This window comes from Cherax quadricarinatus, chromosome 33 (assembly GCF_038502225.1).
Source record: "Cherax quadricarinatus isolate ZL_2023a chromosome 33, ASM3850222v1, whole genome shotgun sequence".
Classification (NCBI taxonomy): Eukaryota; Metazoa; Arthropoda; class Malacostraca; order Decapoda; family Parastacidae; genus Cherax; species Cherax quadricarinatus.
The window spans coordinates 26,836,507-26,854,006 of NC_091324.1; the positions used below are offsets into that span (position 1 = coordinate 26,836,507).

The 17,500-nt window shown below is 44.1% G+C and overlaps 1 protein-coding gene across 2 annotated transcripts in view; it reads right to left on the bottom strand.

Moving 5' to 3' along the window:
• Positions 1 to 17,500, bottom strand: part of LOC138853557 (relaxin receptor 2-like) — a 260,550-nt gene that overhangs the window by 59,317 nt on the left and 183,733 nt on the right. For both annotated transcript variants that reach the window (XM_070090958.1, XM_070090957.1), the window contains exon 8: positions 12,906 to 13,061. In XM_070090958.1, coding sequence (XP_069947059.1) covers positions 12,906 to 13,061 — 156 coding nt within the window. The remainder of the gene's footprint in view (positions 1 to 12,905; positions 13,062 to 17,500) is intronic.

Here is a 17,500-nt window from a genome sequence, read left to right on the forward strand (position 1 = left end):
AAGAAGTTATACACTGTGTGACATTAAGAAGTTATACACTGTGTGACATCAAGAAGTTATACACTGTGTGACATCAAGAAGTTATACACTGTGACATCAAGAAGTTATACACTGTGTGACATCAAGAAGTTATACACTGTAACAGCAAGAAGTTACACACTGTGTGACATCAGGAAGTTATACACTGTGTGACATCAGGAAGTTATACACTGTGTGACATCAAGAAGTTATACACTGTGTGATATCAAGAAGTTATACACTGTGTGACATAAAGAAGTTATACACTGTGTGACATCAAGAAGTTATACACTGTGTGACATCAAGAAGTTATACACTATGTGACATCAAGAAGTTATACACTGTGTGACATCAAGAAGTTATACACTGTAACAGCAAGAAGTTATACACTGTGTGATATCAAGAAGTTATACACTGTGTGACATCAAGAAGTTATACACTGTGTGACATCAAGAAGTTATACACTGTGTAACAGCAAGAAGTTATACACTGTGATATCAAGAAGTTATACACTGTGTGACATCAAGAAGTTATACACTGTGTGACAGCAAGAAGTTATACACTGTGTGACATCAAGAAGTTATACAGTGTGTGACATCAAGAAGTTATACACTGTGTGACATCAAGAAGTTATACACTGTGTGACATCAAGAAGTTATACACTGTGTGACATCAAGAAGTTACACACTGTGTGACATCAAGAAGTTATACACTGTGTGACATCAAGAAGTTATACACTGTGTGACATCAAGAAGTTATACACTGTGTGACATCAAGAAGTTATACACTGTGTGACATCAAGACGTTATACACTGTGTGACATCAAGAAGTTATACACTGTGTGACATCAAGAAGTCATACACTGTGTGACATCAAGAAGTTATACACTGTGTGACATCAAGAAGTTATACACTGTGTGACATCAAGAAGTTATACACTGTGTGACATCAAGAAGTTATACACTGTGTGACATCAAGAAGTCATACACTGTGTGACATCAAGAAGTTATACACTGTGTGACATCAAGAAGTTATACACTGTGTGACATCAAGAAGTTATACACTGTGTGACATCAAGAAGTCATACACTGTGTGACATCAAGAAGTTATACACTGTGTGACATCAAGAAGTTATACACTGTGTGACATCAAGAAGTCATACACTGTGTGACATCAAGAAGTCATACACTGTGTGACATCAAGAAGTTATACACTCTGTGACAACAAGAAGTTATACACTGTGTGACATCAAGAAGTTATACACTGTGTGACATCAAGAATAATGTGTTATGAAAGTCTCAGGAAAAGTATCGCCAGAAGATGAGATAAACACCAGAGTGAACAAACTCATATTACACATTATGAGTTTACTTATAACAGAAACGAATGTCACTGACAACTGTAATCAATGTCACTGACAACTGTAATCAATGTCACTGACAACTGTAATCAATGTCACTGACAACTGTAATCAATGTCACTGACAACTGTAATCAATGTCACTGACAACTGTAATCAATGTCACTGACAACTGTAGTCAATGTCACTGACAACTGTAATCAATGTCACTGACAACTGTAATCAATGTCACTGACAACTGTAATCAATGTCACTGACAACTGTAATCAATGTCACTGACAACTGTAATCAATGTCACTGACAACTGTAATCAATGTCACTGACAACTGTAATCAATGTCACTGACAACTGTAATCAATGTCACTGACAACTGTAATCAATGTCACTGACAACTGTAATCAATGTCACTGACAACTGTAATCAATGTCACTGACAAGTGTAATCAATGTCACTGACAACTGTAATACATTTCACTAATAACTTATCAGTGCCACTGAAATAGTAGGAAAGGAAGTCAGTTTCAAAAGTACAATGATACATATGAAGCAAAGAGGCAGCTGAACACAGTTGAACACTGCTGAACACAGCTGAACACTGCTGAACATTGCTGAACACAGGATGTGATCATGACAGTTACGAGACTGATCATGACAGAGACCAGAATGAACATGACGCTGACGAGAGTGAATGTCACAGTCCAGGCTGAGCATGACAGATCAGACAGAACATGACAGAAAGCAGCCACCGTCGACCAGTTGCCGTCTGCGGTCAATATGTGGTGACAGCAGGAAGCAGATGAGCCAATATTAGATGTCTTCTCAGAGGCGTTTATCTTGCTGAGAATCCCATCTTTAAGATGTGGGTACACACACACACACACACACACACACACACACACACACACACACACACACACACACACACACACACACACACACATATCCAGACACACACACACTCCCCCCTCACCACCGACATCTCACTACTTCCCCTGATCCATCACCTCCCTCGATCACCCTCCCCTCCCCCATTCACCCCAAACCCTCCCCACCCCTCCCCACTCAGCTCCCAAATAGCCACAGTTCCTCCACTACTTCCCCCCCCCCACACTCTGACACACACACTACTAACCTAACATACAGAACTACATAGGTTTCCCACTCTGAGGCAATCAGGATAAAACAAAAATGGGTTGCCAGAGAGCAACAAGAAAAACCAAGGGACAGGAGGAGGAAAATGCAAAGGAAGATTGGGCAGCAGAGCTCATAAAAAGGGATCATGAATGGGAAAAGAAACTAGAAGAACTTAGCATGAGAATGGAAGAGAGGATAGATATGGAAAGCAGGAAGTGGGAGGTGCATGTCAAAACAGCAGAAGCTAGGATACAGAGTTTAGAAGAGGAACTGAAAAATCTGAAACAGCATAAAGAACTAAAGAACATTTTGGGATTGACATCAGAGACTGCTACCTCAGCCACAAATAAGGGGACTGTAGGGAAAGAAGGGGCACAACTGCATGGAGATGCTCTATCAGAGGAGACTGTAGCAAATGAAAGAGCTAAGCTTTATGTGGAGGCCCTAACAGACAACAACAGAGCCCAAGGAAAGCCGAGAAGGGAAAATGACAGGCCACTGAGCCCAAGTACATTAGCCAGTGAAACTGATGAAAGGAAAGCTGCAGTGGAGGAAACCAAATTAAATGAGGGGATACACAGGGATATGCAGTGGGAGAATGAAAGGGTGAGGTCAGTCTTTGTGTATGGGCTCCAGGAAGTCGAAGGGGAAACATATGAAGCAAGAAAACAAGGGGAAAAAAAAGCAATTGAAAGCATCATGAAAGCAATAGGAGAAGACGATATGACCCAGCTGGAAAATTTTCGGAGAATAGGGGGGTTTGTAAAAAAAAGAACCCGGCCAGTGAGAGTGACCTTCAAGGCAGAAGCAACTCGGACCAGGATACTGCAGGAGAAAGCACGATTAAGGGACATGACGGCATACAGGAGGGTGTATCTCGACCGCGACAGAACACAAGAAGAAAGGAAGAAACTGAGAGAGATGGTACAAAGGCGAAAGAAGGAAAGAGAGGGGATGGAGAAGACAGACAGGAGATCCCAGACCCAGGAAGAAGATCTAATACAGCCTCCCTCACAACTTTCTATAGAAGCCTCCCAACCAGGTCAACCCCAGTGCAACCAAACACTCTAAATCAAAACACCCATGCCACATCCAATGCCCCCACCCACTACATTACAAACTTCACCCCCACAGCAACAACCCATAGTTCCTTACCAGGTCTCCCACTTCCCCAACCCCAATATACTTCCCAGACTACAGTCTTAGAAAAGAAGTTGAAGGTGTGGTATACAAATGCAGATGGAATAACAAACAAGTATGAGGAGTGGCACGAAAGAATCAAAGAGACATCCCCAGACATAATAGCACTCACAGAAACAAAACTCACCAGAATAATAACAGATTCAATCTTTCCATCCGGATATCAAATCTTCAGGAAAGACAGAGGGAGGAGAGGGGGAGGAGGAGTTGCACTGCTCATTAAAAACCAGTGGGGTTTTGAGAAAATGGAAGGAATGGATGGCATGGGCGAAAGGGACTACTTAGTAGGAACAATCCAGTCTGAGGGACATAAGGTGATAATTGCAGTAATGTACAACCCACCACAGAACTGCAGGAGACCAAGAGAAGAATACGATGAGAGCAACAGAGCAATGATCAACACACTAGCCGAGGTGGCCAGGAGAGCACACATGGGGGGAGCAAAGTTACTAGTTATGGGTGATTTCAATCACAAGGAGATTGACTGGGAAAACCTGGAGCCCCATGGGGGTCCCGAAACATGGAGAGCCAAGATGATGGATGTGGTACTGGAGAACCTCATGCATCAACATGTTAGAGACACTACCAGAGAGAGAGGAGAGGATGAACCAGCAAGGTTGGACCTTGTATTCACCATGAGTAGTTCGGACATCGAGGGTATCATGTATGAAAGGCCCCTGGGAGCTAGTGATCATGTGGTTCTGTGCTTCGACTACATAGTTGAGCTCCAAGTGGAGAGAGTAGCAGGAATAGGCTGGGAAAAACCAAACTACAAAAGGGGGAACTACTCAGGCATGAGGAACTTCCTTCAAGACATTCAGTGGGAGAGGGAACTGACAGGAAAACCAGTACAAGAAATGATGGACTATGTAGCAACAAAATGCAAGGAGGCAGAGGAGAGGTTTGTTCCCAAGGGAAACAGAAATAATGGGAAGAACAGAACGAGTCCTTGGTTCACCCAAAGGTGTAGGGAGGCAAAAACTAGGTGTAATAGAGAATGGAAAAGGTACAGAAGACAGAGAACTCAGGAAAATAAAGAAATCAGCCGAAGAGCCAGAAACGAATATGCACAGATAAGAAGGGAGGCTCAGAGACAATATGAAAATGACATAGCATCAAAAGTAAAGACTGACCCGAAGCTGTTGTACAGCCACATCAGGAGGAAAACAACAGTCAAGGACCAGGTAATCAGACTGAGGAAGGGTGATGGGGAATTCACAAGAAACGACCGAGAGGTATGTCAGGAGCTCAACACAAGATTTAAAGAGGTATTTACAGTGGAAACCAGTAGGACTCCAAGAAATCAGAACAGGGGGGCACACCAGCAAGTGCTGGATGAGGTACATATAACCAAGGAGGAGGTGAAGAAGCTGCTATGCGAACTTGACACCTCAAAGGCGGTGGGACCAGACAACATCTCTCCATGGGTCCTTAAAGAGGGAGCAGAGATATTGTGTGAGCCATTAACAAAGATCTTCAACACATCATTTGAAACTGGGCAACTCCCTGAGGTATGGAAAATGGCAAATGTAGTCCCAATTTTTAAAAAGGGAGACAGACATGAGGCACTAAACTACAGACCTGTATCTCTAACGTGTATAGTATGCAAGGTCATGGAGAAGATCATCAGGAGGAGAGTGGTGGGGCACCTGGAAAGAAACAAGTGTATAATTGACAACCAGCACGGTTTCAGGGAAGGAAAATCCTGTGTCACAAACCTACTAGAGTTTTATGACAAGGTGACGGAAGTAAGACAAGAGAGAGAGGGGTGGATCGACTGCGTATTTTTGGACTGCAAGAAGGCTTTCGACACAGTTCCTCACAAGAGGTTACTGCAAAAGCTAGAGGACCAGGCACACATAACAGGAAAGGCACTGCAATGGATCAGAGAATATCTGACAGGGAGGAAACAACGAGTCATGGTACGCGACGAGGTGTCAGAGTGGGCGCCTGTGACAAGCGGGGTTCCACAGGGGTCAGTCCTAGGACCTGTGCTGTTCTTGGTATACGTGAACGACATAACGGAAGGGATAGACTCAGAAGTGTCCTTGTTTGCAGACGATGTGAAGTTAATGAGAAGAATCGAATCGGACGAGGATCAGGCAGGACTACAAAGAGATCTGGACAGGCTACAAGCCTGGTCCAGCAACTGGCTCCTAGAATTTAACCCTGCCAAATGCAAAGTCATGAAGATTGGGGAAGGGCAAAGAAGACCGCAGACACAATATAGTTTAGATGGCCAAAGACTGCAAACCTCACTAAAGGAAAAAGATCTGGGGGTGAGTATAACACCGAGCATATCTCCTGAGGCGCACATCAATCAGATAACTGCTGCAGCATACGGGCGCCTGGCAAACCTACGGATAGCGTTCCGATACCTCAGTAAGGATTCGTTTAAGACTCTGTACACCATCTACGTCAGGCCCATACTGGAGTATGCAGCACCAGTTTGGAATCCACACCTAGTCAAGCACGTCAAGAAATTAGAGAAAGTGCAAAGGTTTGCAACAAGACTAGTCCCAGAGCTACGGGGATTGTCCTATGAAGAAAGGTTGAGGGAAATCGGCCTGACGACACTGGAGGCCAGGAGGGTCAGGGGAGACATGATAACGACATATAAAATACTGCACGGAATAGACGAGGTGGACAAAGACGGGATGTTCCAGAGATGGGACACAGACACAAGAGGTCACAATTGGAAGTTGAAGACTCAGATGAATCAAAGGGATGTTAGGAAGTATTTCTTCAGTCATAGAGTAGTCAGGCCATGGAATAGCCTAGAAAGTGATGTGGTGGAGGCAGGAACCATACATAGTTTTAAGGCGAGGTATGATAGAGCTCATGGGGCAGGGAGAGAGAGGACCTAGTAGCAATCAGCGAAGAGGCGGGGCCAGGAGCTGTGACTCGACCCCTGCAACCACAAATAGGTGAGTACAAATAGGTGAGTACACACACACACACACACACTAGCTAGAGTGGCCAGAAGAGCTCATGCATGCAGGGCAAAGCTCCTGATCATGGGTGACTTTAACCACAAGGAGATAGATTGGGAGAACTTGGACCCACATGGGGGCCAAGATACTTGGAGGGCTAAGATGATGGAGGTGGTACTGGAGAACTTCATGTACCAACACGTAAGGGACACTACAAGAGAGAGAGGAGAGGATGAACCAGCAAGGCTGGACTTAGTATTCACCTTCAGTAGTGCAGATATCGAGGACATCACATATGAAAGACCCCTTGGGGCCAGTGACCATGTGGTTGTAAGCTTCGAATACACAGTAGAGCTACAAGTGGAGGGAGAAGCAGGAAGGCCAGGACGAATGAAGCCAAACTACAAGAAAGGGGACTACACAGGAATGAGGAACTACCTGAACGGGGTTCAGTGGGACAGAGAACTGGCAGGGAAACCAGTTAATGAGATGATGGAATATGTAGCAATAAAATGCAAGGAGGCTGAGGAGAGGTTTGTACCCAAGGGTAACAGGAGTAATGAAAAAGCCAGGATGAGCCCATGGTTTACCCAAAGGTGCAGGGAGGCAAAAACCAAGTGTGCTAGGGAATGGAAGAAATATAGAAGGCAAAGGACCCAGGAGAATAAGGAGAACAGTCGTAGAGCCAGAAATGAATATGCACAGATAAGAAGGGAGGCCCAAAGACAATATGAAAATGACATAGCAGCGAAAGCCAAATCTGACCCGAAACTGTTGTACAGCCACATCAGGAGGAAAACAACAGTCAAGGACCAGGTAATCAGGCTAAGGAAGGAAGGAGGAGAGACAACAGGAAATGACCGGGAAGTATGTGAAGAACTCAACAAGAGATTCAAAGAAGTGTTCACAGAGGAGACAGAAGGGACTCCAGAAAGACGGAGAGGTGGGGCACACCACCAAGTGCTGGACACAGTGCACACAACCGAGGAAGAAGTGAAGAGGCTTCTGAGTGAGCTAGATACCTCAAAGGCAATGGGGCCAGATAACATCTCCCCATGGGTATTGAGAGAGGGAGCAGAGGCGCTATGTGTACCCCTAACAACAATATTCAATACATCTATCGAAACAGGGAGATTGCCTGAGGCATGGAAGACAGCAAATGTAGTCCCAATCTTTAAAAAAGGAGACAGACATGAAGCATTAAACTACAGACCAGTGTCACTGACATGTATAGTATGCAAAATCATGGAGAAGATTATCAGGAGAAGAGTGGTGGAACACCTAGAAAGGAATGATCTCATCAACAGCAGCCAGCATGGTTTCAGGGACGGGAAATCCTGTGTCACAAACCTACTGGAGTTCTATGACATGGTGACAGCAGTAAGACAAGAGAGAGAGGGGTGGGTGGATTGCATTTTCTTGGACTGCAAGAAGGCGTTTGACACAGTTCCACACAAGAGATTGGTGCAAAAACTGGAGGACCAAGCAGGGATAACAGGGAAGGCACTACAATGGATCAGGGAATACTTGTCAGGAAGACAGCAGCGAGTCATGGTACGTGGCGAGGTGTCAGAGTGGGCACCTGTGACAAGCGGGGTCCCGCAGGGGTCAGTCCTAGGACCAGTGCTGTTTCTGGTATTTGTGAACGACATGACGGAAGGAATAGACTCTGAGGTGTCCCTGTTTGCAGATGACGTGAAGTTGATGAGAAGAATACACTCGATCGAAGACCAGGCAGAACTACAAAGGGATCTGGACAGGCTGCAGAACTGGTCCAGCAATTGGCTCCTGGAGTTCAATCCCACCAAGTGCAAAGTCATGAAGATTGGGGAAGGGCAAAGAAGGCCGCAAACGGAGTACAGTCTAGGGGGTCAGAGACTACAAACCTCACTCAAGGATAAAGATCTTGGGGTGAGTATAACACCAGGCACATCTCCTGAAGCGCACATCAACCAAATAACTGCTGCAGCATATGGGCGCCTAGCAAACCTCAGAACAGCATTCCGACATCTTAATAAGGAATCATTCAGGACCCTGTACACCGTATACGTTAGGCCCATATTGGAGTATGCGGCACCAGTTTGGAACCCACACCTAGCCAAGCACGTAAAGAAACTAGAGAAAGTGCAAAGGTTTGCAACAAGACTAGTCCCAGAGCTAAGAGGTATGTCCTACGAGGAGAGGTTAAGGGAAATCAACCTGACGACACTGGAGGACAGGAGAGATAGGGGGGACATGATAACGACATACAAAATACTGAGAGGAATTGACAAGGTGGACAAAAACAGGATGTTCCAGAGATTGGACACAGTAACAAGGGGACACAGTTGGAAGCTAAAGACACAGATGAATCACAGGGATGTTAGGAAGTATTTCTTCAGCCACAGAGTAGTCAGTAAGTGGAATAGTTTGGGAAGCGATGTAGTGGAGGCAGGATCCATACATAGCTTTAAGCAGAGGTACGATAAAGCTCACGGCTCAGGGAGAGTGACCTAGTAGCGATCAGTGAAGAGGCGGGGCCAGGAGCTCGGACTCGACCCCCGCAACCTCAACTAGGTGAGTACAACTAGGTGAGTACACACACACACACACACACACACACACACACACACACACACACACACACACACACACACACACACACACACACACACACACACACACACACACACACACACACACACACATAGGAGTTCCGGAGTGTGTACCTCGATCGAGACAGAACACAGGACGAAAGGAAGACAATGAAAGAGAGAGTACAAAAACGAAAGGAGAAATGGGAGGAAATGAAAAAGGAGAGCAGAATAACCCAGGATCAAATGGAAGGACAAGCGCACCCCCCAGAAACACCTGCAGAAGGACTCAAGCCACGACACCCCCAAGGCAACTGAACAATCAAAACCAACCATCACACACCGATCCCTCTGTTTCCACCCCCCGCACCACAGTTACAGTATTAGAACAGAAGTTGAAGGTTTGGTACACAAATGCAGATGGATTACCGAATAAACATGAGGAATGGCAAGAAAGAATCAATGAGAAGTCCCCAGACATCATAGCAGTTACAGAAACAAAACTCACGGAGACAATAACAGATGCAATCTTCCCACCAGGATACCAGATCATGAGGAAAGATAGAAGGGGCAGGGGGGGGGGAGGTGGGGTTGCTCTGCTCGTATAAAACAGATGGAAATTCGAGAAAATGGAAGGCATAGATGAGACAGGAGAAAGAGACTACATAGCTGGTACACTTCAGTCTGGGGAACACAAAGTGGTCATTGCAGTGATGTATAATCCACCACAGAACTTCAGGAGGCCAAGAGAGGAATATGAAGAGAGCAACAGAGCAATGGTGGACACACTTGCTGAGGTGGCAAGAAGAGCTCACTCCAGCAGAGCAAAGTTGCTGGTTATGGGGGATTTCAACCATAGGGAGATTGACTGGGAAAACCTGGAGCCACATGGGGGTCCCGAAACATGGAGAGCCAGTATGTTGGACGTGGTGCTGGAAAACCTCATGCACCAACATGTTAAGGACACTACCAGAGTGAGAGGGGAGGATGAACCAGCAAGATTGAACCTTGTGTTCACCCTGGGCAGCTCAGACATTGAGGACATCAAGCATGAGAGTCCCCTAGGAGCTAGCGACCACGTGGTTCTGTGCTTTGAATACATAGTAGAGCTGCAAGTGGAGAGAATAACAGGAGTTGAATGGGAAAAGCCTGACTATAAAAGAGGGGACTACATAGGGTTGAAGAACTTCCTGCGGGAGGTCCAGTGGGACAGAGAACTGGCAGGAAAGCCAGTAAATGAAATGATGGAATATGTAACAACAAAATGCAAGGAGGCAGTGGAAAGGCTTATTCCCAAGGGCAACAGTAACAACGGGAAGACCAGAACGAGCCCCTGGTTTACCCGACGGTGTAAGGAGGCAAAAACAAAGTGCAATAGAGAATGGAAAAAGTACAGAAGGCAGAGAACACACGAAAATAGGGAGATCAGTCGCAGAGCCAGGAATGAGTATGCACAGGTAAGGAGGGAGGCCCAGCGACAGTATGAAAATGACATAGCATCGAGAATCAAGACTGACTCGAAACTGTTGTATAGCCACATCAGGAGGAAGACAGCAGTCAAAGACCAGGTGATCAGATTAAGGACAGAAGGTGGAGAACTCACAAGAAATGATCAGGAGGTATGTGAGGAGCTGAACAGGAGATTTAAGGAAGTTTTTACAGTAGAGACAGGAAGGGCTGTGGGAAGACAGCACAGAAGGGAACATCAAGAGGGAATATACCAACAAGTGTTGGATGACATACGAACAACTGAGGAGGAGGTGAAGCTCTTAAGTGACCTTGACACCTCAAAGGCGATGGGACCGGACAACATCTCCCCATGGGTCCTTAGAGAAGGAGCAGAGATGCTGTGCGTGCCTCTAACCACAATCTTCAACACATCCCTTGAAACTGGGCAACTACCTGAGAAATGGAAGACAGCTAATGTAGTCCCCATATTTAAGAAAGGAAACAGAAACGAGGCACTAAACTACAGACCTGTGTCTCTGACATGTATTGTGTGCAAAGTCATGGAGAAGATTATCAGGAGGAGAGTGGTCGAACACCTGGAAAGGAACAAGATTATAAATGAAAACCAGCATGGGTTCATGGAAGGCAAATCTTGTATCACAAACCTCCTGGAGTTTTATGACAAGGTAACAGAAGTAAGACACGAGAGAGAGGGGTGGGTAGATCGCGTTTTCCTAGACTGCAGGAAGGCCTTTGACACAGTTCCCCACAAGAGATTAGTGCAGAAGCTGGAGGATCAGGCGCATGTAAAAGGGAGGGCACTGCAATGGATAAGGGAATACCTGACAGGGAGGCAGCAACGAGTCATGGTACGTGAAGAGGTATCACAGTGGGCGCCTGTTACGAGCGGGGTCCCACAGGGGTCAGTTCTAGGATCAGTGCTATTTTTGATATATGTGAACGACATGATGGAAGGAATAGACTCTGAAGTGTCCCTTTTCGCAGATGACGTGAAGTTGATGAGAAGAATTAAATCGGACGAGGATGAGGCAGGACTGCAAAGAGACCTGGACAGGCTGGACATGTGGTCCAGCAACTGGCTTCTCGAATTCAATCTAGCCAAATGCAAAGTCATGAAGATTGGGGAGGGGCAAAGAAGACCGCAGACAGAGTATAGGCTAGGTGGACAAAGACTACAGACCTCACTCAGGGAGAAAGACCTTGGGGTGACCATAACACCGAGCACATCACCGGAGGCACACATCAACCAAATAACCGCTGCAGCATACGGGCGCCTGGCAAACCTGAGAATAGCGTTCCGATACCTTAATAAGGAATCGTTCAAGACACTGTACACTGTGTATGTTAGGGCCATACTGGAGTATGCAGCACCAGTCTGGAACCCACACCTGGTCAAGCACGTCAGGAAGTTAGAGAAAGTACAAAGGTTTGCAACAAGGCTAGTCCCAGAGCTCAAGGGAATGTCGTACGAGGAAAGGTTAAGGGAAATCGGACTGACGACACTGGAGGACAGAAGGGTCAGGGGAGACATGATAACGACATACAAGATACTGCGGGGAATAGACAAGGTGGACAGAGATAGGATGTTCCAGAGAGGGGACACAGGGACAAGGGGTCACAACTGGAAGCTGAAGATTCAGACGAGTCACAGGGACGTTAGGAAGTATTTCTTCAGTCATAGAGTTGTCAGCAAGTGGAATAGCCTAGCAAGTGAAGTAGTGGAGGCAGGAACCATACATAGTTTTAAGAAGAGGTATGACAAAGCTCAGGAAGCAGAGAGAGAGAGGAACCAGTAGCGATCAGTGAAGAGGCGGGGCCAGGAGCTGAGTCTCGACCCCTGCAACCACAATTAGGTGAGTACAGTTAGGTGAATACACACACACACACACACACACACACAGTCATATTGCATCATTAGCAAATGTATGTTTAATCTAGGTTGTGACAAGAGACAAATAGAGGGATGGGAAATAGGGAGACAGATAGATGGATAAATAGATAGAGAAAGAGAGAGAGTAGATACAGGCATAGGATATATACACCGTGAGGTGTATGTCTTTCACTGTAAATATGCTAAAGGTTTAATCCTTATTTTAGATATTAAAGTGTTGTTGACTGGTGGTTAATAGGTTGCTTGCAGCCTTTATGACTCTCGTGTAGTCGATAAGCTTTAAACTCCATTTACCAACCGTAAGTAAAAACGCTTGTAAGGTGACTCACAGGGAGGTGAGGCCGGGGAGCAGGTCAAGGATGGGGTCAAGCTGTGTGACGGTGTCGTGGGAGAGGTCAAGGTGACGCAGGTTACTGACGGATCTTAAACCTTGAAGAGCAGCATCACTCCTCTCCACACTCCAGAGATGATTCTCACCCAGGAACCTGTGGATACACAGAACACTTGTGTAGCTTATGTGAGCCATTGTATGTTACCTGTGTACCCCACCTGTGTACGACACCTGTATGGGTCTCACAGTCACACACACACACACACACACACACACACACACACACACACACACACACACACACACACACACACACACACACACACACACTCTCTCACACCTGTGCGCATGATATATCAGAAGTGTCACAAACATTCAGCGGTGTTTTTCAACTTCTGAAAGTTATAGAAAAGTGGAAGAAAAACCACTTTCAGTGTTAGGCAGCTGTGATAATACCTGTAGCCAGGTTCCAGAGTTACTCACGTTACTCAAGCAGTCAACACACTTCTCTGTTAACCGCTTGACCAACCAGACTGTTAGCAGAAAGTTGAAAAAACTAAGTTGTCTTGGGTTATGTAATTTATACTCTTCCATAAAATTAATAAGTCGTTCTTCTAATTACAGTATAAAGTATAATGAGAGTATACAATGATAGTATAAAGTATAATGAGAGTATACAATGATAGTATATAGTATAATGAGAGTATACAATGATAGTATAAAGTATAATGAGAGTATACAATGATAGTATAAAGTATAATGAGAGTATACAATGATAGTATAAAGTATAATGAGAGTATACAATGATAGTATATAGTATAATGAGAGTATACAATGATAGTATAAAGTATAATGAGAGTATACAATGATAGTATATAGTATAATGAGAGTATACAATGATAGTATAAAGTATAATGAGAGACACCTAGGACATCTTTATTGGACACCTAGGACATCTTTATTGGACACCTAGGACATCTTTATTGGACACCTAGGACATCTTTATTGGACACCTAGGACATCTTTATTGGACACCTAGGACATCTTTATTGGACACTTAGGACATCTTTATTGGACACTTAGGACATCTTTATTGGCACTGAAAAAATTAAAAGTAATATCTCCTAAGATAGAGTCTTTTTTTGAGGGAGGGGGAGGGGGAGGGGGGTCTGTTGGTATGTTTTAATAACAAAATACTTAGGATAACAGAGTGTAATGAGGATAACAGTGTAGTGAGGATAACAGTGTAGTGAGGATAACAGTGTAGTGAGGATAACAGTGTAGTGAGGATAACAGTGTAGTGAGGATAACAGTGTAGTGAGGATAACAGTGTAGTGAGGATAACAGTGTAGTGAGGATAACAGTGTAGTGAGGATAACAGTGTAGTGAGGATAACAGTGTAGTGAGGATAACAGTGTAGTGATGATAACAGTGTAGTGATGATAACAGTGTAGTGAGGATAACAGTGTAGTGAGGATAACAGTGTAGTGAGGATAACAGTGTAGTGAGGATAACAGTGTAGTGATGATAACAGTGTAGTGAGGATAACAGTGTAGTGAGGATAACAGTGTAGTGAGGATAACAGTGTAGTGAGGATAACAGTGTAGTGATGATAACAGTGTAGTGAGGATAACAGTGTAGTGAGGATAACAGTGTAGTGAGGATAACAGTGTAGTGAGGATAACAGAGAGGATGTAGTGAGGATAACAGTGTAGTGAGGATAACAGTGTAGTGAGGATAACAGTGTATAACAGAGTGTAATGAGGATAACAGTGTAGTGAGGATAACAGTGTAGTGAGGATAACAGTGTAATGAGGATAACAGTGTAGTGAGGATAACAGTGTAGTGAGGATAACAGTGTAGTAACAGTGTAGGATAACAGTGTAGTGAGGATAACAGTGTAGTGTAGTGAGGATAACAGTAGTGAGGATAACAGTGAGGATAACAGAGTGTAATGAGGATAAGTGTAGTGAGGATAACAGTGTAGTGAGGATAACAGTGTAGTGAGGATAGCAGAGTGTAATGAGGATAACAGTGTAGTGAGGATAACAGTGTAGTGAGGATAACAGTGTAGTGAGGATAACAGTGTAGTGAGGATAACAGAGTGTAATGAGGATAACAGTGTAGTGAGGATAACAGTGTAGTGAGGATAACAGTGTAGTGAGGATAACAGAGTGTAATGAGGATAACAGTGTAGTGAGGATAACAGTGTAGTGAGGATAACAGTGTAGTGAGGATAACAGTGTTGTAAGGATAACAGTGTAGTGAGGATAACAGTGTTGTAAGGATAACAGTGTAGTGAGGATAACAGTGTAGTGAGGATAACAGAGTGTAATGAGGATAACAGTGTAGTGAGGATAACAGTGTAGTGAGGATAACAGTGTTGTAAGGATAACTGTGTAGTTAGAATAACAGTGTTGTAAGGATAACAGTGTAGTGAGGATAACAGTGTACTGAGGATAACAGTGTAGTGAGGATAACAGTGCAGTGAGGATAACAGTGTAGTGAGGATAACAGTGTAATGAGGATAACAGTTTAGTGAGGATAACAGTGTAGTGAGGATAACAGTGTAGTGAGGATAACAGTGTAGTGAGGATAACAGAGTGTAATGAGGATAACAGTGTAGTGAGGATAACAGTGTAGTGAGGATAACAGTGTAATGAGGATAACAGTGTAGTGAGGATAACAGTGTAGTGAGGATAACAGTGTAGTTAGGATAACAGTGTAGTGAGGATAACAATGTAGTGAGGATAACAGTGCAGTGAGGATAACAGAGTGTAATGAGGATAACAGTGTAGTGAGGATAACAGTGTAGTGAGGATAACAGTGTAGTGAGGATAGCAGAGTGTAATGAGGATAACAGTGTAGTGAGGATAACAGTGTAGTGAGGATAACAGTGTAGTGAGGATAACAGTGTAGTGAGGATAACAGTGTAGTGAGGATAACAGTGTAGTGAGGATAACAGAGTGTAATGAGGATAACAGTGTAGTGAGGATAACAGTGTAGTGAGGATAACAGTGTAGTGAGGATAACAGTGTAGTGAGGATAACAGAGTGTAATGAGGATAACAGTGTAGTGAGGATAACAGTGTAGTGAGGATAACAGTGTAGTGAGGATAACAGTGTTGTAAGGATAACAGTGTAGTGAGGATAACAGTGTTGTAAGGATAACAGTGTAGTGAGGATAACAGTGTAGTGAGGATAACAGAGTGTAATGAGGATAACAGTGTAGTGAGGATAACAGTATAGTGAGGATAACAGTGTTGTAAGGATAACTGTGTAGTTAGAATAACAGTGTTGTAATGATAACAGTGTAGTGAGGATAACAGTAGTGAGGATAATAGTAGTGAGGAAAACAGTGTAGTGAGGATAACAGTAGTGAGGATAACAGTGTAGTGAGGATAACAGTGTAGTGAGGATAACAGTAGTGAGGATAACAGTGTAGTGAGGATAACAGTAGTGAGGATAACAGTGTAGTGAGGATAACAGTGTAGTGAGGATAACAGTGCAGTGAGGATAACAGTGTAGTGAGGATAACAGCGCAGTGAAGATAACAGTGTAGTGAGGATAACAGTGCAGTGAAGATAATAGTGTAGTGAGGATAACAGTGTAGTGAGGATAACAGTGTAGTGAGGATAACAGTGCAGTGAGGATAACAGTGTAGTGAGGATAACAGTAGTGAGGATAACAGTGTAGTGAGGATAACAGTGTAGTGAGGATAACAGTATAGTGAGGATAACAGTGTAGTGAGGATAACAGTGTAGTGAGGATAACAGTGCAGTGAAGATAACAGTGTAGTGAGGATAACAGTGTAGTGAGGATAACAGTGTAGTGAGGATAACAGTAGTGAGGATAACTGTAGTGAGGATAACAGTAGTGAGGATAACAGTGTAGTGAGGATAACAGTGTAGTGAGGATAACAGTGTAGTGAGGATAACAGTGTAGTGAGGATAACAGTGTAGTGAGGATAACAGTAGTGAGGATAACAGTGTAGTGAGGATAACAGTGTAGTGAGGATAACAGTATAGTGAGGATAACAGTGTAGTGAGGATAACAGTGTAGTGAGGATAACAGTGTAGTGAGGATAACAGTGTAGTGAGGATAACAGTGTAGTGAGGATAACAGTGTAGTGAGGATAACAGTGTAGTGAGGATAACAGTGTAGTGAGGATAACAGTGTAGTGAAGATAACAGTGTAGTGAGGATAACAGTGTAGTGAGGATAACAGTGTAGTGAGGATAACAGTGTAGTGAGGATAACAGTGTAGTGAGGATAACAGTGTAGTGAGGATAACAGTGTAGTGAGGATAACAGTTTAGTGAGGATAACAGTGTAGTGAGGATAACAGTGTAGTGAGGATAACAGTGTAGTGAGGATAACAGTGTAGTGAGGATAACAGTGTAGTGAGGATAACAGTGTAGTGAGGATAACAGTGTAGTGAGGATAACAGTGTAGTGAGGATAACAGTGTAGTGAGGATAACAGTGTAGTGAGGATAACAGTGTAGTGAGGATAACAGTGTAGTGAGGATAACAGTGTAGTGAAGATAACAGTGTAGTGAGGATAACAGTGTAGTGAAGATAACTCATGGTAAACT